Source organism: Clarias gariepinus, chromosome 14 (genome assembly GCF_024256425.1).
Source record: "Clarias gariepinus isolate MV-2021 ecotype Netherlands chromosome 14, CGAR_prim_01v2, whole genome shotgun sequence".
NCBI lineage: Eukaryota > Metazoa > Chordata > Actinopteri > Siluriformes > Clariidae > Clarias > Clarias gariepinus.
This window is the reverse complement of record NC_071113.1, coordinates 28961405-28980035: the sequence shown is the minus strand read 5'-3', so window position 1 is coordinate 28980035 and position 18631 is coordinate 28961405. Positions and strand designations below refer to the sequence as shown.

The following is an 18631-nucleotide window of genomic DNA, read 5'->3' as shown; positions in this document are numbered from 1 at the left end:
GAGGGTACAACAGAACAAAAAACTGTGAAGGAGTGAAGGATAAGGGCGGATCGCTCTCCAGTTCATGGCTCGCTGTTTGCTTTGGTGTTTCTGCGTTCTGACTGCATCAGTTACAGGACTTCAGACAGACGGTTTGGTTTTTTTGAGTAACGATGCAGAAAATTGCATTTCATAAAAACCACTGTCCTCTCCCAGTGTCTCATGTCAGGGCATGCTCAACGTCAATGTCAACGTCAAACCCGATCTTCTCACACACACACGTGTTACTCTCACAGTTACAGGAAGAAATGTGTTACTTCATAAGGGAAGATGTGTGTTAAAGTACATTTCAGCACAAAAAACATGACACCACGTGCGTAGTAGCGGTTAGTACTGCGGCCTCGCACCTCCAGGGTGCAGGTTCGATTCCCGTCTCTGTGTGCATGGAGTTTACATGTTCTCCCCGTGCTTGGTGGGTTTCCTCCGGTTTCCTCCCACAGTCCAGAGACATGCAGATCAGGTTAACGGGCATTCCCAGATTGTCTGAAGTGTGTGTGTGTGTGTGTGTGTGATGGATTGGCCCACTGTCCAGGGTGTACCCTGGCTCATTGTATACAGGTTAAAGCAGTATAGACAATGACATAAGGAATATCCTTCACGCTAATATATATGAAGCATGTGTGTAAAAATAAACGCATCGTATGAAATAAGACGCGCAGAATCATTTAAAAGAAAAAAGGGAAAAGATGTAAATCAAATAAAAATGACACGTGAGAATTAATCATTTAAAAGAATTCAAAGTGAAAATAAACTAATTGTATAAAATAATTTGAAAGACCTGAAAATAAATGAATTATTTAAAAATTGTATTTGAGAATTTATTAAAAAGAATTACGTGTGAAAGTTAATTAATTATATTTTTAAAAAGTTGCATGAGTGAATCATTTCAAATGATTCATTCCTAATAAGATTTTTTTTATGATTCATGTTCAATTTATTTCCGCCTGATTCTTTAAAATGCATAAATTCACTCCTTTTTCACTCATGATTCTTTCAGATGATTCAAAATTAAATATGCGAATGAACAATTAATCATAAAAACAAAACATGTTCAAATGAATCATTTGAGAAATTTGTATGGAGGAATAAATGAATCGTGGGTTCGGCGCAAAAAAAAAAAAAGATAAATGGCCTTAAACTTGATGATCTGAACCAACGTTTGATGTGTTGTGCAACATTTTGAGATGCTTTTCTGCTCACCATGATTGTAAAAAGTGATTGTGTTTGTGAATGTTATGGACACAGAACAAGAAAAGATCAGAAATTAAGGATTTGATGTTTTTTTAAAGAATTTAAGGCTTTAACAGCCTGTGAAGACGAGGAGGAGTGAGATCTACAGTTGGCGGGCGGTGAGGTGACCCACTGGAATTAAACCGCTGTTAAACAACAAGGAAAAAGAAGAAGTCTGGGTTTCATAAAGAAGACCTTTTTGTTTGCAGAACTAACACTCTGGAAGTTACGGGGGGTTTTTTTGGTCCCAGTCTTCGAAAACTCTACAGTTTTAGAGATTTTAGGCCTTCACTGACTAGATAAATAAATGAAGAGGGGAGAATTTGCTCCTAATGAGGTGAACGGTAGGGTTTAAGTGATAAAACTGTCAAAGGAGCTGATTTGGATTTTATATATATCTTTGCATCTGGATCTTTAGCAAAGTTTAAATCCATCCAAAAGGTTTTTTTTTTTTTTTTTTAAAAAAAGGAGAGACGATCAAGTTTTAAACAATTTGAGACATGTTTCACCCCCAAGAGCATGTACACCATCTGGGTTAAAAAAAAAAAAAAAAAAAAAAAAGTAGTTTTATTTTAGGTTCAACATGTTTTTTTTTCCTTCCTCCTCTCAGAATGGTGCACAGTAACAATATCTGTATCTTAAACTTTTTTCGTCCCATCCTGAAATCTGCTGGCGGCAGAAGTACAATGATGTAAAAGGAAAGGCGAGCTCACAATGCGTGATTATTGGCGTCTCGCTTCCCAGCAGAGTTGCGCAACGACGATTAAAAAAGATTTTTCTTTAAAAAAGGATTTTCAAGCCGAGACGGTCTTCCGCCTGTGGTCGTCTCACTTCACCCGGAGGATTTCCACTTCCTCTATCGCGACAGCCCGAATTACTACTAAAATATGACCAATTACCTAAAGTCACCTAAAGTAATAAAGACACAGCAACGACTTATAGGCAAACATTTTATTGTTTCATTATCAAGTCAAAAACAAACAAATAGATACAGAGAATTAGAGAAGTCCTCTTCTATACAGTGGCAATTCACGCTTAAATCTTCCTTTATTAACCCTTTTCGAACCCGGCCCGACTGAGGGGGAAACCCTGTCTCAATTTACACTTACTCACTCATATACACACACACACAAAGACTTAAGATCTCTCAAACATTCATCCATACACACGTTGTACGAGCCTGGGCACATAAGTGACTGGAACTTTAAGAAAACATCGTTGAAGGCAGTCTAGGGCAGAGACTGACGTGCTGACGAACCTGTTCGAAGGCTTTATAAAGCAAAAAGCGCTTGCACAAAGCCACCCTGACTGGTCAGGATCTAAAGAGCAAGACAAAGGCCTCTCATGTCAGGAGTGAACCCTGGTTCCACCTGTTTATACACAAATGTTCTGCATAAAGGTTTCCAGTATTATACAGTATTCTTTTTTTCAAACCCATCCATCGCAAACCCTTCGGTGGTGGGGTAAAGAAAAAAAAAGAAAAAAAAAAGAAAAGCACAAACACTGATTTCTGATGCAAGAAATATTGGGTTACATTTGGATTAACAGAGAAGGACAGTGACGAAGATGAACAGAAATGCTTGTCCAAAGTCTTTTAAAAAATTAGTTTCAGCAATCGGCTCACTAGACACTGTAAAAAAAAAAAAAAAAAAAAAAAAAACTTCGTCGCCCCCTGCTGTTTAAGCATATAAACCACGCGTACGAAGGCGAGAGCGTTGAAATGAAAATCCAAAAGTAAACCTGAACAAATCTAAACACCTCTACGAGAGAAGGAGAGGAACAATTAACATTTCTCTTTAGTATCTTACCGAAACTCTTTGTTTCTTTTAAATAAGGAACTTAAAAAAAAAAAAAAAAGTCTGGGGAAGTATTTATACAGAAAAAAAGGTTCAGCTTGCCACAAGCAAACCACACGTATAAACAACTAACACTCTCCTCAATCTCCTCCTATAACACTCTAAAATCAGTAAAAAGAAAAAAAAAAAAAACATTTTTCAGAAAAAATTCACATTCCTCTACAGTTTAGAGGGAAGCTATTGCTGACTAACTTCATTTTTTTGTGTGTGTTTATTTCAATTTAAACAGGATGCTGGTGAAAGATTTACTATCCAAAAAAAAAAAAAAAAAAAAAAAAAAGTAGTAATAATTAATGAAGGATGGTAGGTAAGCCCTCGATGTGGCCGGTAACTACTAACAACCCTTTCTTCTACGCTATAAATGATCAGCATATGACCGTCTGGTCAGAAAGGTCTGAATATTGAAACTTGCGGATTAAATTTTTAACTCACATCTGGCTCTTAGAAAAATTCAATAATTAGAGTTTCAGTTCTTTCCATTCGCATGGATAAACAAATGGAGCACAGCAGATATATACAAAGCAGAAGAGAAACAAAACAAAGGGGGGAAAAAAGAAAGAAAAAATACAATGTCAACGTTAAATACGTTTCAGTAAAATTTTGAATCTGAGCGCCGCACTTTAGTCTACTTTTTTTGTTCCAGTTCCATGTGCAGTAGATATGATCCACTTCCTAAAGACTTTTGGCAAATTAAGCTCTCAGATTTCCATTATATATATATATAAATTTATCAACACTGGATTAGAGATGCCTAGTGTAAAAAAAAAAAAAAAGAAAAAAAAAAAGAAAGAAAGAAAGGGGTTTCAATTATATTCGACCCCAAAAACCTCTCAAATCCAACCAGACTCAAAAGGCAGTCGGTTCCACGGTTCACGTCTATGACGGTATCATAGTGAGTTTGCAGAAGTGATTCGAGAAATGTCCGAGGGGTCCGCAAGATTTCGGGACGTTTCACACGTAGTTTTTTGTCGTCTGAAGCGAAGACGCCGACATCTGACGATGATGTCGTCCCGTGCTGATGCTGTGTTTTTATGAAGGACGGGACTGCGTCATGATGGAGAGTCTGATCCAGGCAGTTGTGCGCTTTAGTTGTTTTCCTCGTCGCTGTCGTCGGGGCTGATGGCCGGACTGTACGTTGGGGACGTCGGACTGTACCCGGGCGAGGTCGGGCTGTAGGTAGAGCCTTTGGGACTGGTGGGCGAGTACGTGGGCGAGGTCGGGGAGTATTTCGGAGACGTCGGGGAGTACGTGGGCGACGTGGGTGAGTACTTGGGGCTGGTCGGGGTGTACGTAGGAGACGTGGGAGAGTAAGTCGGAGACGTGGGGCTGTATTTGGGCGTGGTGGGCGAGTAAGTCGGAGACGTCGGGCTGTACTTCGGAGACGTGGGCGAGTACTTGGGCGACGTGGGCGAGTACTTGGGTGAAGTTGGGGTGTACTCTGGAGAGCTGGGGCTGTACGACGGAGAAGTGGGCGTGTACTTCGGAGACGTGGGGGAGTAAGACGGCGAGCTCGGGCTGTACGACGGCGAGCTCGGGGTGTACGTGGGAGATTGGGGCGTGTACCGAGGGCTGGACGGGGAGTACGACGGAGACGTGGGGGAGTACGACGGAGACGTTGGGGAGTAATTCGGGCTGGTGGGCGTGTAATTCGGAGACGTGGGTGAATACGAAGGTGAAGTGGGGCTGTAGGACGGGGAGGTGGGCGAGTAGCTGGGCGAAGTGGGCGTGTAATTGGGCGACGTCGGGCTGTAACTGGGAGACGTCGGGGAGTACGAGGGTGACGTCGGGGAATACGAAGGAGATGTCGGGGAGTACGAGGGGGAAGTGGGCGAGTAGGAGGGGGAGGTTGGTGAGTACGATGGAGAGGTGGGGGAGTACGACGGGGACGTCGGGCTGTAGCTGGGAGACGTGGGCGAGTAGGAGGGTGAAGTCGGGGAGTACGAAGGAGACGTCGGAGAGTAGGATGGAGAGGTGGGCGAATAAGAGGGAGACGTGGGAGAGTAAGAGGGCGACGTGGGCGAATAGCTGGGCGAGGTCGGGGAGTAAGATGGAGACGTGGGGGAGTAGGAGGGAGAAGTTGGGGAATAAGACGGAGAAGTGGGGGAGTATGATGGCGAGGTCGGGGAGTAGCCCGGACTCTGTGGGGTGTAGCCTCCAGGAGAGCGCGGCTCGTATGCCGGAGACGTGGGGGAATAGTTAGGAGACATGGCTCCACCTAGAGAAGAGGGGAAAAAAAATAAAAAAATTATAAGCAAGAAGTAATATGACTATATATAATGTCAGGAAAACTAAAATTTTAAAAACTAACCAGGAGAGGGAATGTAAGGACTGGCTGGACCAGGAGACCCTGGAGAGCCCGGTGTAGGAGACCACGCGGGGGAGTAACCCGGAGAAAAGCCGCTGGCGTCGGAGGCGGCACTGGGAGAAAATCCAGCAGCCCCTGGGGTCATTCCACTTCCTGTGTGGGAGGGAAACAGAAAAAAAGACCAATAATGAGGCAAAGGAAATATGAATGTAGCAGCCGAGAGCTTCAATTAAAAGCGACATTGCACTTACCGACGCTGGGAGACCATGCACCGTACGCTGGAGTGGCTCCCGTGTTCCAGGGCGTCATGGCTGGAGACATGCCACTCATAGGGCTGGGGGCGGAGCCAAAGAACATTCCAGTTGCTGCAAAGCAAATGGGGAGGAAACGCATGAGGGAACGTGTTTAAGGTAAAACAAATGTTAAATAATTTGCTCTTGTTTACACTTCGTCCCACTTACGTCCAGCCACGCTGATGCCGGGGAGGTTGGTTGGAATTTCCATGCCGTATTTGCATTTCTCAGCATCCAGGAGCAGGTCGAAGCAACCGGTGCCTGCGGGAGCCAGCTGTCCGAGCATGATGTTCTCAGACACGCCCTTCATGGGATCACATTCCCCGTGTGACGAGGCTTCCATCAGGACATCCACCTACACAAAAGGTCAGACAAACGATTTAGAAACATAATGTAGGTTAATGTCATGCTGTTATGTGCAACATTGTGATTCTTCCTGTGCAATGTTTAACCAAAACATATCTTAAAACCAATAAAAAAAAAAAAACACCAGTTATTTTGGGGTATTTAGTACCTAAAGTCAGAAGAGAAAGTTAATCAAGTAAATTTACTTTATTACTATATTCTTAATTATAAGAATATATACTTATTTAATGCTTTTGTACTGGAGCATTTTTATTAATGGATACTTTTTACTTGTACTCCACCACATCGTACAATTAATTAACATACTTTGTACTCCACTACATTTCTACATAGGATTAAGTTCCAGAGAGAGAGAGAGAGAGAGAGACCTTTTACTATGACTTAAAGACTGAGCTAATACAAGCTCAGTATATTTAATAATTAAACTTGAAAAGTATTTAACTGCTAATCAAGTAGACCTGTAAGTGGATAACTATTAATGACCAAGTAATATTTTACCTATTGTAATAAAGTACATTTATTACTTTGTGTACTTTGCCCAACACTGCTTAAAGTGTAGCTGTATTAAATGTGATGGGAAAAAAAATTGAAATTGAGATTTTTCTTCCAGATAAAACAGCAATGACTTTCAATCACAAAGACATACTGAAAAGAAAATCCATTATTAAATACACACTGGTACACTCCATAGTTGTAAAAGTAGTAAAATAGAATTGAATAAAATTAGTTTTTCTTCCCTTTTATTCTTTATAAAATACTACATTTGATTTTTTTCCCCATTAAGTTCCATCCAGGCCAAACTCAATGACATGATTATCTTTTGTATATTCTAATTAAATTCTCCTAACTGGATTTATAATGTATCTAACAATTAGAACAAAAACATATATATATATATAAAAAAACAAAACACTTTCTTACCGTCTCTTCAAAAGAGCACTTCATTAGCGGGCCTGTGTCCTGCCTGTTGATGCCGTGACGGGTGATGGCCATGAGATGACCTCTGCAGGTCATGGTGTCGCACAGGAGAGCAAGATGGCGGTAGTTCACATAGGAACCGTCGAATGAGATGACGTGGTACAACTCTCTCTCCAGAGCCTTACGCACTGCCTCGATACCGAGCACCTACAGTGGGGGGAAAAAAGAAGTTGGTTTAAAAGTGGCTAAAACTTTGATCATTTAAAAAAAATTCTAATCTGGGCCGTTTTCCTAAAACCGATAGTAATTTGAAATTCTTACAGTGAAGATCTCCACGATATCGTTGGAAGTGGTCCTGACTGGGTCGACGTCCTTCTCGCTGAGGACTCTCATCAGACTGACGCCGTCCGTCTCAAGGATCCACTCCTGCAGAGCTTTAAACTCTCCCTCCTCTGTGATGATTGTCTTCTTCTTGTTCTCGGTTTGAGGGAGATGCATGTACACCTGAAAGACATGATGACGGCGATGAGTTCTCCTGAGGTAAACAAACAGGTTACTGTGATTGAGGATTGATTAAAATATTTCACTTCGGCACACCTTGCTAATCTGTTCGATGCCCTGTAGGGTCATGTCCGTCAGCATGTTGGACTCGATGCAGCGTAGAAACACGTCGTCGTCCATCTTATCCACCACCTCCTCGTCCTGCCGGAAGAACCACACACATTCAGGATTAATATAATGTGTGTATAATGTAAAAGGCAATACAATTAAAACACACTGATGGTGACTTGATTTAACTAAGCTTGCATTAGTGGTGATCTCACCTCTTGGAACTTATTCTCGTCGCTGTTCATGATTCGGATACGCAGCACCAGCTTCTCTGCGTTATCGTCGTTGAAGATGCAGTTAAGATCGTCGCCAAAACCTGGGAGACACAGACGAGCGCACAAGCTGAGCACAGAGGAAACCTAAAAATCTACCCTGCCTTTTTAATTCTAATTACAGAACAGAGTATCATAATTAATAATTACAATTACATCAATTCAAAGTAATCCTTTAACTCCATACAGTCTATGAAGAATATGAAGTCTACCAAAAGAGACAGTTAACCCTAGTTAAAAAATATATAATGAATTAAATATATAAAAATTTTCTATTATTTCTTTTTTGGTTGGTTTCGTCCCCTAAACACAGCATGCACTTTTAATTAGTGATGTCATTATGACGGGTCTGAAGCTTGTCCCGAGCAGAAGTGGGCGTGTCCAAAGGAAGCCTTGTTTCTAAGAGCGCGTTCCCCGAGTGTCACGTGACCAACACTCACGTGGTTGTCATGTGAAGCCTCATGTTCGCCGGGATCACGTGACAACCATTACATTTAAGATTTTTGTTCTTAAATTCATAAAACAAGATTCAGGAAAGCATTTCATAATGAACTTTACATTTACTTATATATTATATGAAGGAAAATGCACACCTTTGGCTTGCCATGTTACGATCTAGTTGCTACACGAAATTTGTCCACTAGAATTAATTTAAGAAGTCCTTGAATTAATAAATAATGGAATAAGAATAATAACGAAAATTAAATTTATATTTTTTAAAATTCTTCAAGACTACAAAATTCAGCCTTAATACAAACTAATGAGCTCACAGACTCCTCGTGTCTCACCTGCGTTGATCTTCTCAGCGATCTGCTCCATCGAGAGCTTGCGGTCGGTCATGTGTTTGCGGTCCAGCTCGATACGGAGCAGCCAGGGTGAGATGCGCGTCACGTCGAAGTCGGGCATCTCGTAGTAAACGTTCACCCACTCCTGATCCTCGGACACCACCGTGCTCTGGGGGTTGGGGTCGTAGTAGATGGCGGTGTTGGCCGTGACCTTGCGCAGCGTGGTGTGTTCCAGGCGACACAGGATGTCTTTGGCGCGCTCGGCGTCGCGTGCCGCCTGGCCCAGTAGGAACACTGTCAGAGACGGGGTCTTGGGGCGCTTCGAGATGTTGATCAGCTCTTTGAGTCGAGGTACACCCAGGGTGACGTTTTTAGCCGACACACCGGCATAATGGAAAGTGTTCAGGGTCATCTGAGTGGCAGGCTCACCCAGAGACTGAGCGGCCAGAGCACCCACCATCTCACCCGGGTGAACCTAAAGCGTTCGTTAGAAAAATGAAATTAGTATCCAGTACAAAACAAATAGTGACTCAGTTAACAACACAGACAAGTCCACAACTTACAAACATGTTCTGTGAGCAAGTTCGTAAGTCGGATTTGTTCTTAAGTCAGACAAAGTGAGTCATGTAGGCCTTTAACACGAATATACAATGTAAAATACAATCCACTTGACCAAATCAGTCCCATTTTCCCCATTTCATATGTGTGGGAATTCCTGACTCGGATGTTAAGTCTGGGACCACCTGTAACGTAAATTAATAATAATTTTTAAAGATACTCACAATTGACTGGTTAAACTTTGTCTCGATCTCTCCCAGGAGCCAATCGAAGGCCTCGGTGCTGAGACGGAACTCTTCGGTCATGCGTCTGGAGCAGAGTGTGGAGCGGAGATGGATGTTAAAGAGCAGCGTGGCGTTCTGCTGGGCCTGCTTGCTCAACGGATCGTCACCATTCACGATCACCAGCTTCTTACTCAGCTCATGCACACCTAAACACCGAAAGATCTTAAATCAATACATTTCTAAGTCTATACTGATTTAAAAAAAAAAAAAAAAAGTATAAATTATTAAAAAGTTGGACTTAAGACATAAATCTATGTGTTGGGGTATAAAGAGACAGTCTTGACTGTGTGTAATAAGTTTACACACCCTCCACCACTCTTAATGGGTTGAGATCTGTTGGAGTTCTTGGGTTGATGCGGAAAATCTTCTGTGCGTTCCAGATCATTCGGGCCAGGTTGCACGGCAGCACCACCTGCATGAGAGAGGAGGAAATTACAACACAGTGAGACAAAATGCATTATAGGAAATAATCCTATAAACCATTCACAGCATCTATAGTACATGTGTGATGATTAAGAATATAAGAGTGTTGTTCAAAAACGACATCATATGCCTCTTGACCTCCATCTTCAATTAAGTTTAAAATCTGCCCTTAGATTCAGATAAGATTTTCCTTAATATGTGTAAGCCATATAAGCATTACCACTTTAAAACCAAAAACACACCTTGCTGTCTCCTGAGGGAAAAATAGCTCTCAGGATCTCTCGGTCCTCCCTCATTTTCTCAAACTCCTTCTCCAGAGCGCTCTGCACGTGTGCGTTGGTCATCACTTCCTTCAACACGTCCTCCTGTAGCGTACGCCGGAGGGCTCGCTCATTAGTGCAGTCAAATCTGAACCTGGTGGATTGATTAAAAAAAAAAAAAAAAAAAAAAGAAATTACTTGGAAAGACGGGATTTGAGGTCTAATGCAATAATCCATGATTAAAAATTATTTTGTGTGACAATCTCCACAAATAATTTTTTATTTATGCATGTTTGCAATTTAAGGTGGGAAAATGTCATTTCTCTATAATTCTGTAGAGGCTGCTCTAAACTAGTATATAAAAAAAACAACAAAAAAAAAAAAGTAAAATTTATAAAATTGTGATCCTTACAATAAAAATCGAATCGGCTCCAGGATAAAATATTGTGATATTGTAATGGAGTGGAGCGCCCCCTGGTGACATCTTTAATAACAATGTGATTACTCACTTTTTCTCAAAAGCTTTGTGGGATGGTTTAAGTGTGGCCATGTTCTGGAACTCGACAGCCTCTCCTGCCAGGCCGTCCTCTCCGTATCTCAGCTGTACCACCTGGTTAATAGAGTTCCTCACTGTGGCGTCGTATTTCACCATAACCGACTCCATAGACTTGATCAGACGGCGCTGGATATAACCTGAGAGGAACAAAATAAACGAATACAAAGCGATCACTATGGAGGTCTTCGATTCAGTTACACACACAAGTGCCCCTATGAACGCTCTTGTTCCTTACCTGTCTCGGCTGTTTTCACAGCCGTATCGATAAGACCCTCTCTTCCTCCCATGGCGTGGAAAAAGAACTCCGTGGGCGTCAGACCGGCGAGGTACGAATTCTCTACAAAACCCCTACTCTCAGGACCGTAATCATCCTTGATGAAGTGAGGAAGAGTGCGGTGCTTGAAGCCAAATGGGATTCGTTTACCCTCAACGTTCTGCTGCCCTACCACAGCGATAACCTGGGCAAAAACAAAAAAAGCTTCGTTACTCTTCAGAAAGTGTATATACATATAAAATAAATATTTTAAACTCCAAAAATAAAGCCAATAACTTTTACATGATTACAAGTAATTTCAAGTGAAAAATAAAAATAAAAATGACCAAGATGTCCACCTAATGGAAAAAGTCTCACCTGTGAGATGTTAATCTTGGAGCCCTTGGACCCGGCCACCACCATGGATTTGAAGTTGTTGTACTCAGACAGGGACTTCTGAGCGGAAGATCCTGTCTTGTCTCGAGCGTCATTCAGGATACGGTTCACCTGGTTTTCAAAGGTCTGTCTCAGAGTGTTACCGGGAGTGGGCTCCAGTTCGTTGTTGTGAGCTTTCTCAATGACCTAAAAAAAAATATATACAAATACACAGTGATTAGGTTTGGCTGAAGCTTTAAAGCCCGAGAGAGTACCATGGACACGGATCTGCTCTGCGTGTTTGCAAAAAGTGACCAGCAGGTGGCTCCAAAACCAGCTTCACAAATAATCAAAATTTCACAAATTTTAAAACTATGGCTAAAGGAATTAAATTAAAAACATTAAAAAGGTTTTATTTAGAAGTAATGTCAGAACGATTCCTTGTAAAATTATCAAAATCCTTTAAGCAACCCTTAAAGAATCTATTTTAATTACTAAGATGTACTTTTTACTGATATTTATATGAAACCCAGGATGTTCCCCCTCTGTGGGCCTTCACGATCTAAATTTAACTGTGTAGACTCGTAAATCAGGTCCTGAGGTAAAAAAAATAAATAAAAATATATGTATATACAAAACTCACTCACCTCTATCACATCTTGCTTGGCCTTCTTGATGGTGTTCTGAATGTCAAGATAAGTCTTTGCATCAGCGATAGAGTCACCGATACCAATAGAGTGACCTATAAATGTGGTGGGAAAAAAAAACAACAGGATTTTATTAAAAAAAAATTCCTAAAAATAAATAAATAAATAAAAACCATGGCCAGCGATGAACATTAAAATCAATTAATGAGAGCTGAACTTCAGTCGTGATCACACGTGCTGCGTCACTAATGAAATCTCACCCTCGATGAGCAGCCAGTTGTTGACGACAGTCTGAATGTTTGAGTAGAAGAGACGGGTGATGTCATGACCCATCTCAAGGTAGGAGATGTGGACAAGGGAACCTGCGGAGGTTCCGAGGGACTTCTTACACAGGATGCCCATGATCAGCTCTCCGTTCTCCACGATCACCTGCAACAAAGTAGGAACGGTGTCGTCAGAGAGGCTCATCATCAGAACGCAGTTGACTAATATAAAATATAAAACTTTTTTGCAATTGATCTTTAAGATTCTCTGGCCATATTCTTTATAAAAGGGAAAACATTTTTAGAAGAGCTCTATAAGAAACCCATGATGTTTTCCCCTCTGTGTAGACTCGTAAATCAGGTCCCGAAGTAACTTAGTGGTACCTCTAAATGAGATTAGCATCAAAGAAAGAACTACTTGCAACACTTTTCTGATAAGAGAACTCTTATATAAGACCTTTAACGATTCTTTAAAAGATCCAAATTAAAGAGTGGAGCCTAACAGGTGAGACGCACCTTTGTGTCTCCTGGAGAGATGTGCTTATACGGGCCGCTGTCCTCGTCATCCGGATGCGTGCTGTGTGTACGGATCACGTTAATGTGACCTGGAATGATCAAGCTGAAGATCTGCTTGCCGGTCCACAACGGGCGTGGCTTTAAGATGGCTGGCTGCGGTACTTTGCCGTCCCAGGAGGACAAGAACATCAGCAGGTTCATCACTTCATCCTGATCGAAGAAATTTAAAAAACACTTTGTGAGAAAAATAAATTTTAGTGTTATTCGTCACAAAGAAGTCAGACTGATACGCACCCTCTCCAAGAAGACATCTCGCTTGGTGAACTTGCGCACGGCGGTGAGCGTGTCCTGCACAATACCCATGACAGGTCTGTTGGACTGGGGTGTGACGATCATACGCGGCACCATGGCCAGCTCCTGGATCTCGGCTCGCGTCTCGAGCGACTGGGGCAGGTGCAGGTTCATCTCGTCTCCGTCAAAGTCGGCGTTGTACGGAGTCGTTACGCTGTACGAGAAAGGAGATCAGAGTTTTATTCCGTTTTATCCATAAATTTTAGTAATGCACACTAGGCGGAAAAGTTATTATGCATTAAAAGGTGCAGTAACTAGTTTTTAAAAGGCTTTCTATACATTTTATCACCAATGAAAGCTATAAGATATATAAAATACCATATCAAAATACAGGGATCTGACCAATGGGATGGAAAAAATTATAAGTGCTTTGTACATTGCAATCCACTTCTCGGGTCAGCAGATGGCTTTAGAAACACTTGTGTGAAGTAAATTAGATATACCTGAGGTTGAGTCGAAACGTAGACCAAGGCAGGATTCGGACCCTGTGACCCATCATAGACATTTTGTGCAAGGTGGGCTGTCTGTTAAAGATGACGATGTCACCGTCGCACATGTGTCTCTCCACCTGATGAAAGAAAGTAAAAACAAAAAACTTAAATATGTTAAATAAATTGTTATTAAAATAATTTTAAAGATAGAAAGCTGCAGTACTTTACCTTATAGCCGATCTGAAGGTGAAGGTCACTTGGTTTCGGGTGGAACCGAAGGTCAATTCGGTCTCCGTTATCACGGATGATGTATTTGGCTCCGGGATACTGACTGTTCCCTCTTCGCACGAGCTCCTGGAGTCTGAAAAGGGGACCAGAATGAAACCATTTTGTTACATGTGATGATTCCCTAAATGCGAGTTACCACAATACATTATGTATACGGATTTTTTTCTGATCAAAAGCTTTAAGTAAGTTTGATTAATTTAGCTTAGCCGATTTTCAGCTAAAAGTTTCTAGTTACCCAACATTAACTATAACCTTAACTAATCATAAGTCAAAAATGTATATCAAACACATTGTCTCCCAGGAAGTCCGCGTTACCTGTCGATGTTAAATGGTGTGACGATCTCCGGGAAGGTCATGTTAGCAGCGATGGAGCGAGGAACGCCCACCTGGTCGATCTGCAAGTTAGGATCGGGCGTGATGACGGTTCGGGCCGAGAAGTCCACACGCTTCCCCATCAGGTTTCCTCGCACTCTACCTTCTTTCCCCTTCAGCCTCTGTTTGATGGATTTGAGTGGACGACCGGATTTTTGCATCGCCTAGAAAAGAAGGGATCGGATTTACAGTTCTCGTTTCCAAGCGGATTCATTAGAAAATTAACAGTTAAAAGTCAACAACTTAAATAAGCTTGTATCTATTTCGAGAAATTTGTTACATTGTGTTTGACGTTACACTCAGTCTGACAGCTTATTTAATTTTTTTATATTACATACTCTGGGCAGGCCAGGCAGCTCATTGTCCACCATAGTGGCCACGTGGAACTGCAGGAGCTTGACGTCTTCTGCGATGACGTGGGCGGCAGCACCACTCTGCTCGTTCCGCCGGAGCTGGTTGTTGATTTTCACAATGTCGGCTAACTTGTGCGTCAAATCGTCCTAAAGAAGAACCACAAGCTTAGGTTAGTATTTTAAAAAAAACAAAAAAAAAAAACACGCATGTATGTTACTGTCTGGTAAAAATGAACCACAATGACGAAGCTCACACTTATTTTAAGACTAGAAAGACTTGAACTTCAACAGAACTTGCTTTGCTATTTATAAAAAATAACTCGTGTGTTTGAATTACATTTGACTTCACTGTTTTTAAATAAAGTTTAATAACGTAAACAAGGTTGAATTTGTGTGTCTGACAATTCATTAAACGAGTCTAATCCAATTCTGCCCAGACGATATTGTTTGAGAATTTTTAAATTAGTTGTTTTGCTATATTTAAGAATACGAGTGTTTATAATTGTAAAATTTAAACAAGATTGTGTGCGTGTTTTACAATTTAAAAAGTCTGACCATAAATTAAATATCCTCCTATATGGGACTAGTGTTTTTGTTATAGCTCATATTCCTCAACAAATACAAATTTAGTAAGTGTTTTATACTTTTAATCAGGGTTTAATTTGTGCGTGTGACTTTTTAAAATCTGCGATAGTTCTTACTCAGTGTGTTTACATAGTTGGTTAAAATTTAATACAATTTCTGTTCATATTGCCTCGGATGTTCTGGGGAGTAAAAAAAAAAAAAAAAGAATTCCAAGACATTATATATTACACAATATTCAAGCCTTGATGTAATCACTAAAACACAATAACACACAAAGAAAAACTAAACTGCTCTGAGGTCTAAGGGTTAATAAACGTGTTGAATATGGTCACATTTCAGCAGCACAAGTGTCACTAAGCTCACTGGACAGATTATTATTAATTAAAATAACTACCCCCCCAAACCCCTGAACTCAAAATTTAAAAGTTGTCTATGGCTTACAATAATTTCTTAAATAATGAAAGAAGTAAAAAGTACTTTAGCTCTTTTAATAACCCTTGATCATTTGTTGTGTTTGTAGAGAAATTGAGAAATTGAGAATTGTTTCTTGCTCTTTGTTACTTGGTGGATATTTAATTCCACGTAAAGACTGAACTACTGCTATAAGCGTTTTTTAGGATAAAGGTTAAGCAACGCTGTGGTAAAATAACCGTCCACACAAACCTTACCGTTTCTGAAACTCAAGACTAATCTCCGAGACCCACCTGATTCCTGGCCGAGCCCTGCATGACCACGGCCGGTCTGACGGCGAGAGGCGGCACCGGCAGCACGGTGACGATCATCCACTCAGGCCGGGAGAACTTGGGATCCATACCGAGGATGTGATCCTCTTCGTCTGAGATGCGTTTGAAAATCTCGTGCACACGTTCGGGGCTGAGGAGGATCTTCTTCTCCTGAGAGTCTTCGTTCACGTGCTTCCACTCGGCGTACAGCTCCAGGCCTGAGCGCCGAATACGGGGCTGATACCGCCCACATCCACCGTGACCCTGATTCATTAAAAAAAATTATATTAAGAAGACCCGTTAATACAAGACAGGCGGTTAAACAAACGGGGGCCGATCCGGCCGGGCGTGTTCGAGCTCACCTTCTCTTTAGTGAGGTCCTCATCGTTCTCCTGCTGCTCCACTCCGAACTTGTTGTCCATCTCTTCCCCGCCCTCACAGATGTTTTTACCTTTACACAGGTCGTAGACGTGCAACAGGCGCTTTTGAGGCTGACCTTTCGACTTCGTCAGGATGTCTTTGATTTTCGGGTTGTTCTGTAATGTGGAATGACAAACGATTTCTTTAATACTGACTATTTTTAACAATGTTAAATTCATATACAAGCTTGTGCTTATCAGATTAACGTCATATTTCTTAGTGTAAAAAAAAATGAAATAAGAATAAATAAATTAAATAAATAAAAATATTTAAAAAAAAAAAAAAACACACCGCATCGACCAGAAGCTTGGAGCAAAAGAAACAAACACAGCGGAGAACTTTCATGATCTTATTGATGAAGCCAACGTGAAAGACAGGCTTGGCCAGCTCGATGTGACCGAAGTGACCGGGGCATTCCGTCATGTTACCTGCATTGTAAAAACAAAACATAACAGGTATTTTATTGATCAGCACCACTACATCTGGTTTATAGTGGTGAATAGAATCACGTCGCACCTGCACACGTCTGGCATCGCCCAGACCTCTCGATGACCCCCTGTCGGGGGTCCATGAGGCCGCCCAGTTTGGGGCGTCCTCCCTCTGTGGTCTCGGGGTACTTGATGCCCCCTTCGGTGACGGACATCCGTTTCTGAAAAAGGGGAAAAATACGAGACTGTGCTTTATTTCCATATACATTGAAGAGTGGGAAAGAAGGAAAAAAAAAAAAATAAACACTTGTATGCAGCAGTTTGGTTGTCGGTGCAATATACAAACTTACACACTCCTAACACTCACCTCATACATGCCTTTTTTTAATAAATATTTTTGCACATATTAATATCAAAAGCAATGTGTTCATCACAAACCATGTTGGCATCTCATCAAACCTTAGAAATTAACGCATCATTGATCACGTGACTGCCATGCCACTCAATTTGCAGGTATGTACATTACTTAATCTTCAACCTCATACCCAACATTTCAGTAAACTCTGATGTACAGGGTGGCATTAATATCAGATAAGATTCAACACCTGGGAGCATATTGAATAAACTGATCCCAAACCATGTTTCTTTTAAAATGCAACATTTCCATGGTCTACTGTGCATAATCAGTGCTAACATTAAATGAAGTGCATGTAAAAAAAAAAAAAAAAAAAAAACTAAAATTTTTGCATGAAAAATAAAACTAAAAAAAAGGCATGCTTTTGATTTCATGTGTCATTTTTTATTGTCAGGAACAAAAAAAAGAGATGACATTATGTCAAGCTTAGGGAGTTAACCGAGTGGGAAAAAAAACAGACTCGTATAAACAAGCTGAATTAATTCTTTATAGTAAAAGCAGCAAAAGTCGATTTTATTGGCACCCTAGATTTCTGTTCAACTTTCCGCACGTGCGCGAACTGTTACTGAGTGGCGCGTGAGTTAGCTAGTAATGCTAAGCTAGCGCTAAACAAGGCAGGCAGGCGCGCGCGGACGAGACTAAACCTACTAGTAAATGATGTAAAGTGATTATGATTTTTTTTTATTATGTATAACAAAGCCGTTGTCCAAATGAAGAATGAAGAGAAAAACCTATAGCGCAAAGGTAAAGACCTACAAGCTCATCTGGGCTGATGATGCCGAACTGAACTCTCTTGATGAGGCGCAGTGGGCATGCGCTGTCGCTGGAAGGCGGTCCGTGCATCCTGTCTATTCAAAGAGACGCGTCCTCCCCTCGGCACGCCGCTTTTCACAGAGGGAACGGCTCTGAAACGCCACCAAGACCCTCTTCCTGGCACCGAAAGGTGACCGGAACGTGTCCGATGGCGGTTCCCAATCAAACCACTCAAGATAACAGTTTATTTATGTTTATAATCTAACTCCTTTAACTATACCGCTAGCCCCTTTCCTTCCCTTGATCTAAACTCGGGTGCGCTCTAAGCGCATCTGAAAGAAAACGGCTCGCACACGGCGTTATATAGACTGAACAGCAGCTACGGGTTGACATAGTCTCTTTCACAGGGGCGAATGCGTCCGTGACTCTGCGCTCCTGAACGTTCATTGGCTACACGAACTCTGAAAATAAATTATTCATAAGAGACGACGCACAGCCAATCAACGTTCACGTTTTCTAACTCAACGAATCCTAACCAGAATAAGGCGGGACGTCATAAAACCAGTTTTACTATTGGTTTATACTTAGAAAAAGCGTAATAGTAAGCCATGTGGGTGGTGATAAATTTAAATATTCATCTATATGAAATGTGATTTGTCGGTATGATAATAAATATGTAACAGATAGTAAGAACTAACCAATAGG

The 18631-nt window shown here is 41.3% G+C and overlaps 1 protein-coding gene across 2 annotated transcripts; it reads right to left on the bottom strand.

The window, feature by feature from the left end:
• Nucleotides 1-2205: 2205 nt before the first annotated feature.
• polr2a (RNA polymerase II subunit A) lies at nucleotides 2206-18241 on the bottom strand. Of its 2 annotated transcripts, none has more exons than XM_053511513.1 (28): nucleotides 17930-18241; nucleotides 16847-16979; nucleotides 16622-16758; nucleotides 16273-16446; nucleotides 15893-16174; nucleotides 14589-14750; nucleotides 14194-14414; nucleotides 13819-13951; nucleotides 13603-13727; nucleotides 13103-13313; nucleotides 12809-13018; nucleotides 12290-12458; nucleotides 12030-12124; nucleotides 11386-11589; nucleotides 10990-11212; nucleotides 10708-10891; nucleotides 10181-10352; nucleotides 9822-9927; nucleotides 9456-9661; nucleotides 8677-9148; nucleotides 7832-7932; nucleotides 7605-7709; nucleotides 7329-7511; nucleotides 7011-7214; nucleotides 5892-6078; nucleotides 5682-5795; nucleotides 5434-5583; nucleotides 2206-5340 (listed from the first exon to the last, which is right to left on the bottom strand). In XM_053511513.1, exons 1-28 carry the CDS (start codon nucleotides 18014-18016, stop codon nucleotides 4211-4213), a joined length of 5880 nt encoding a protein of 1959 aa, XP_053367488.1. In that variant the 5' UTR covers nucleotides 18017-18241; the 3' UTR covers nucleotides 2206-4210. The 2 variants fall into 2 exon arrangements, with proteins under 2 accessions (XP_053367488.1, XP_053367489.1); XM_053511514.1 differs by having other exon boundaries at nucleotides 16622-16636.
• Between the last annotated feature and the right edge of the window lie 390 nt (nucleotides 18242-18631).

Coding starts and splice junctions, on each gene's coding strand:
- polr2a (XM_053511513.1), bottom strand. CDS start 18,016: ATGCACGGACCGCCTTCCAGCGACAGCGCATGCCCACTGCGCCTCATC. Junction 14,415..14,588: donor AGCTGCCTGGCCTGCCCAGA/GTATGTAATATA, acceptor CTTCTTTTCTAG/GCGATGCAAAAATCCGGTCG. Junction 7,933..8,676: donor CGCTGAGAAGATCAACGCAG/GTGAGACACGAG, acceptor TGTGTCTCCCAG/GTTTTGGCGACGATCTTAAC.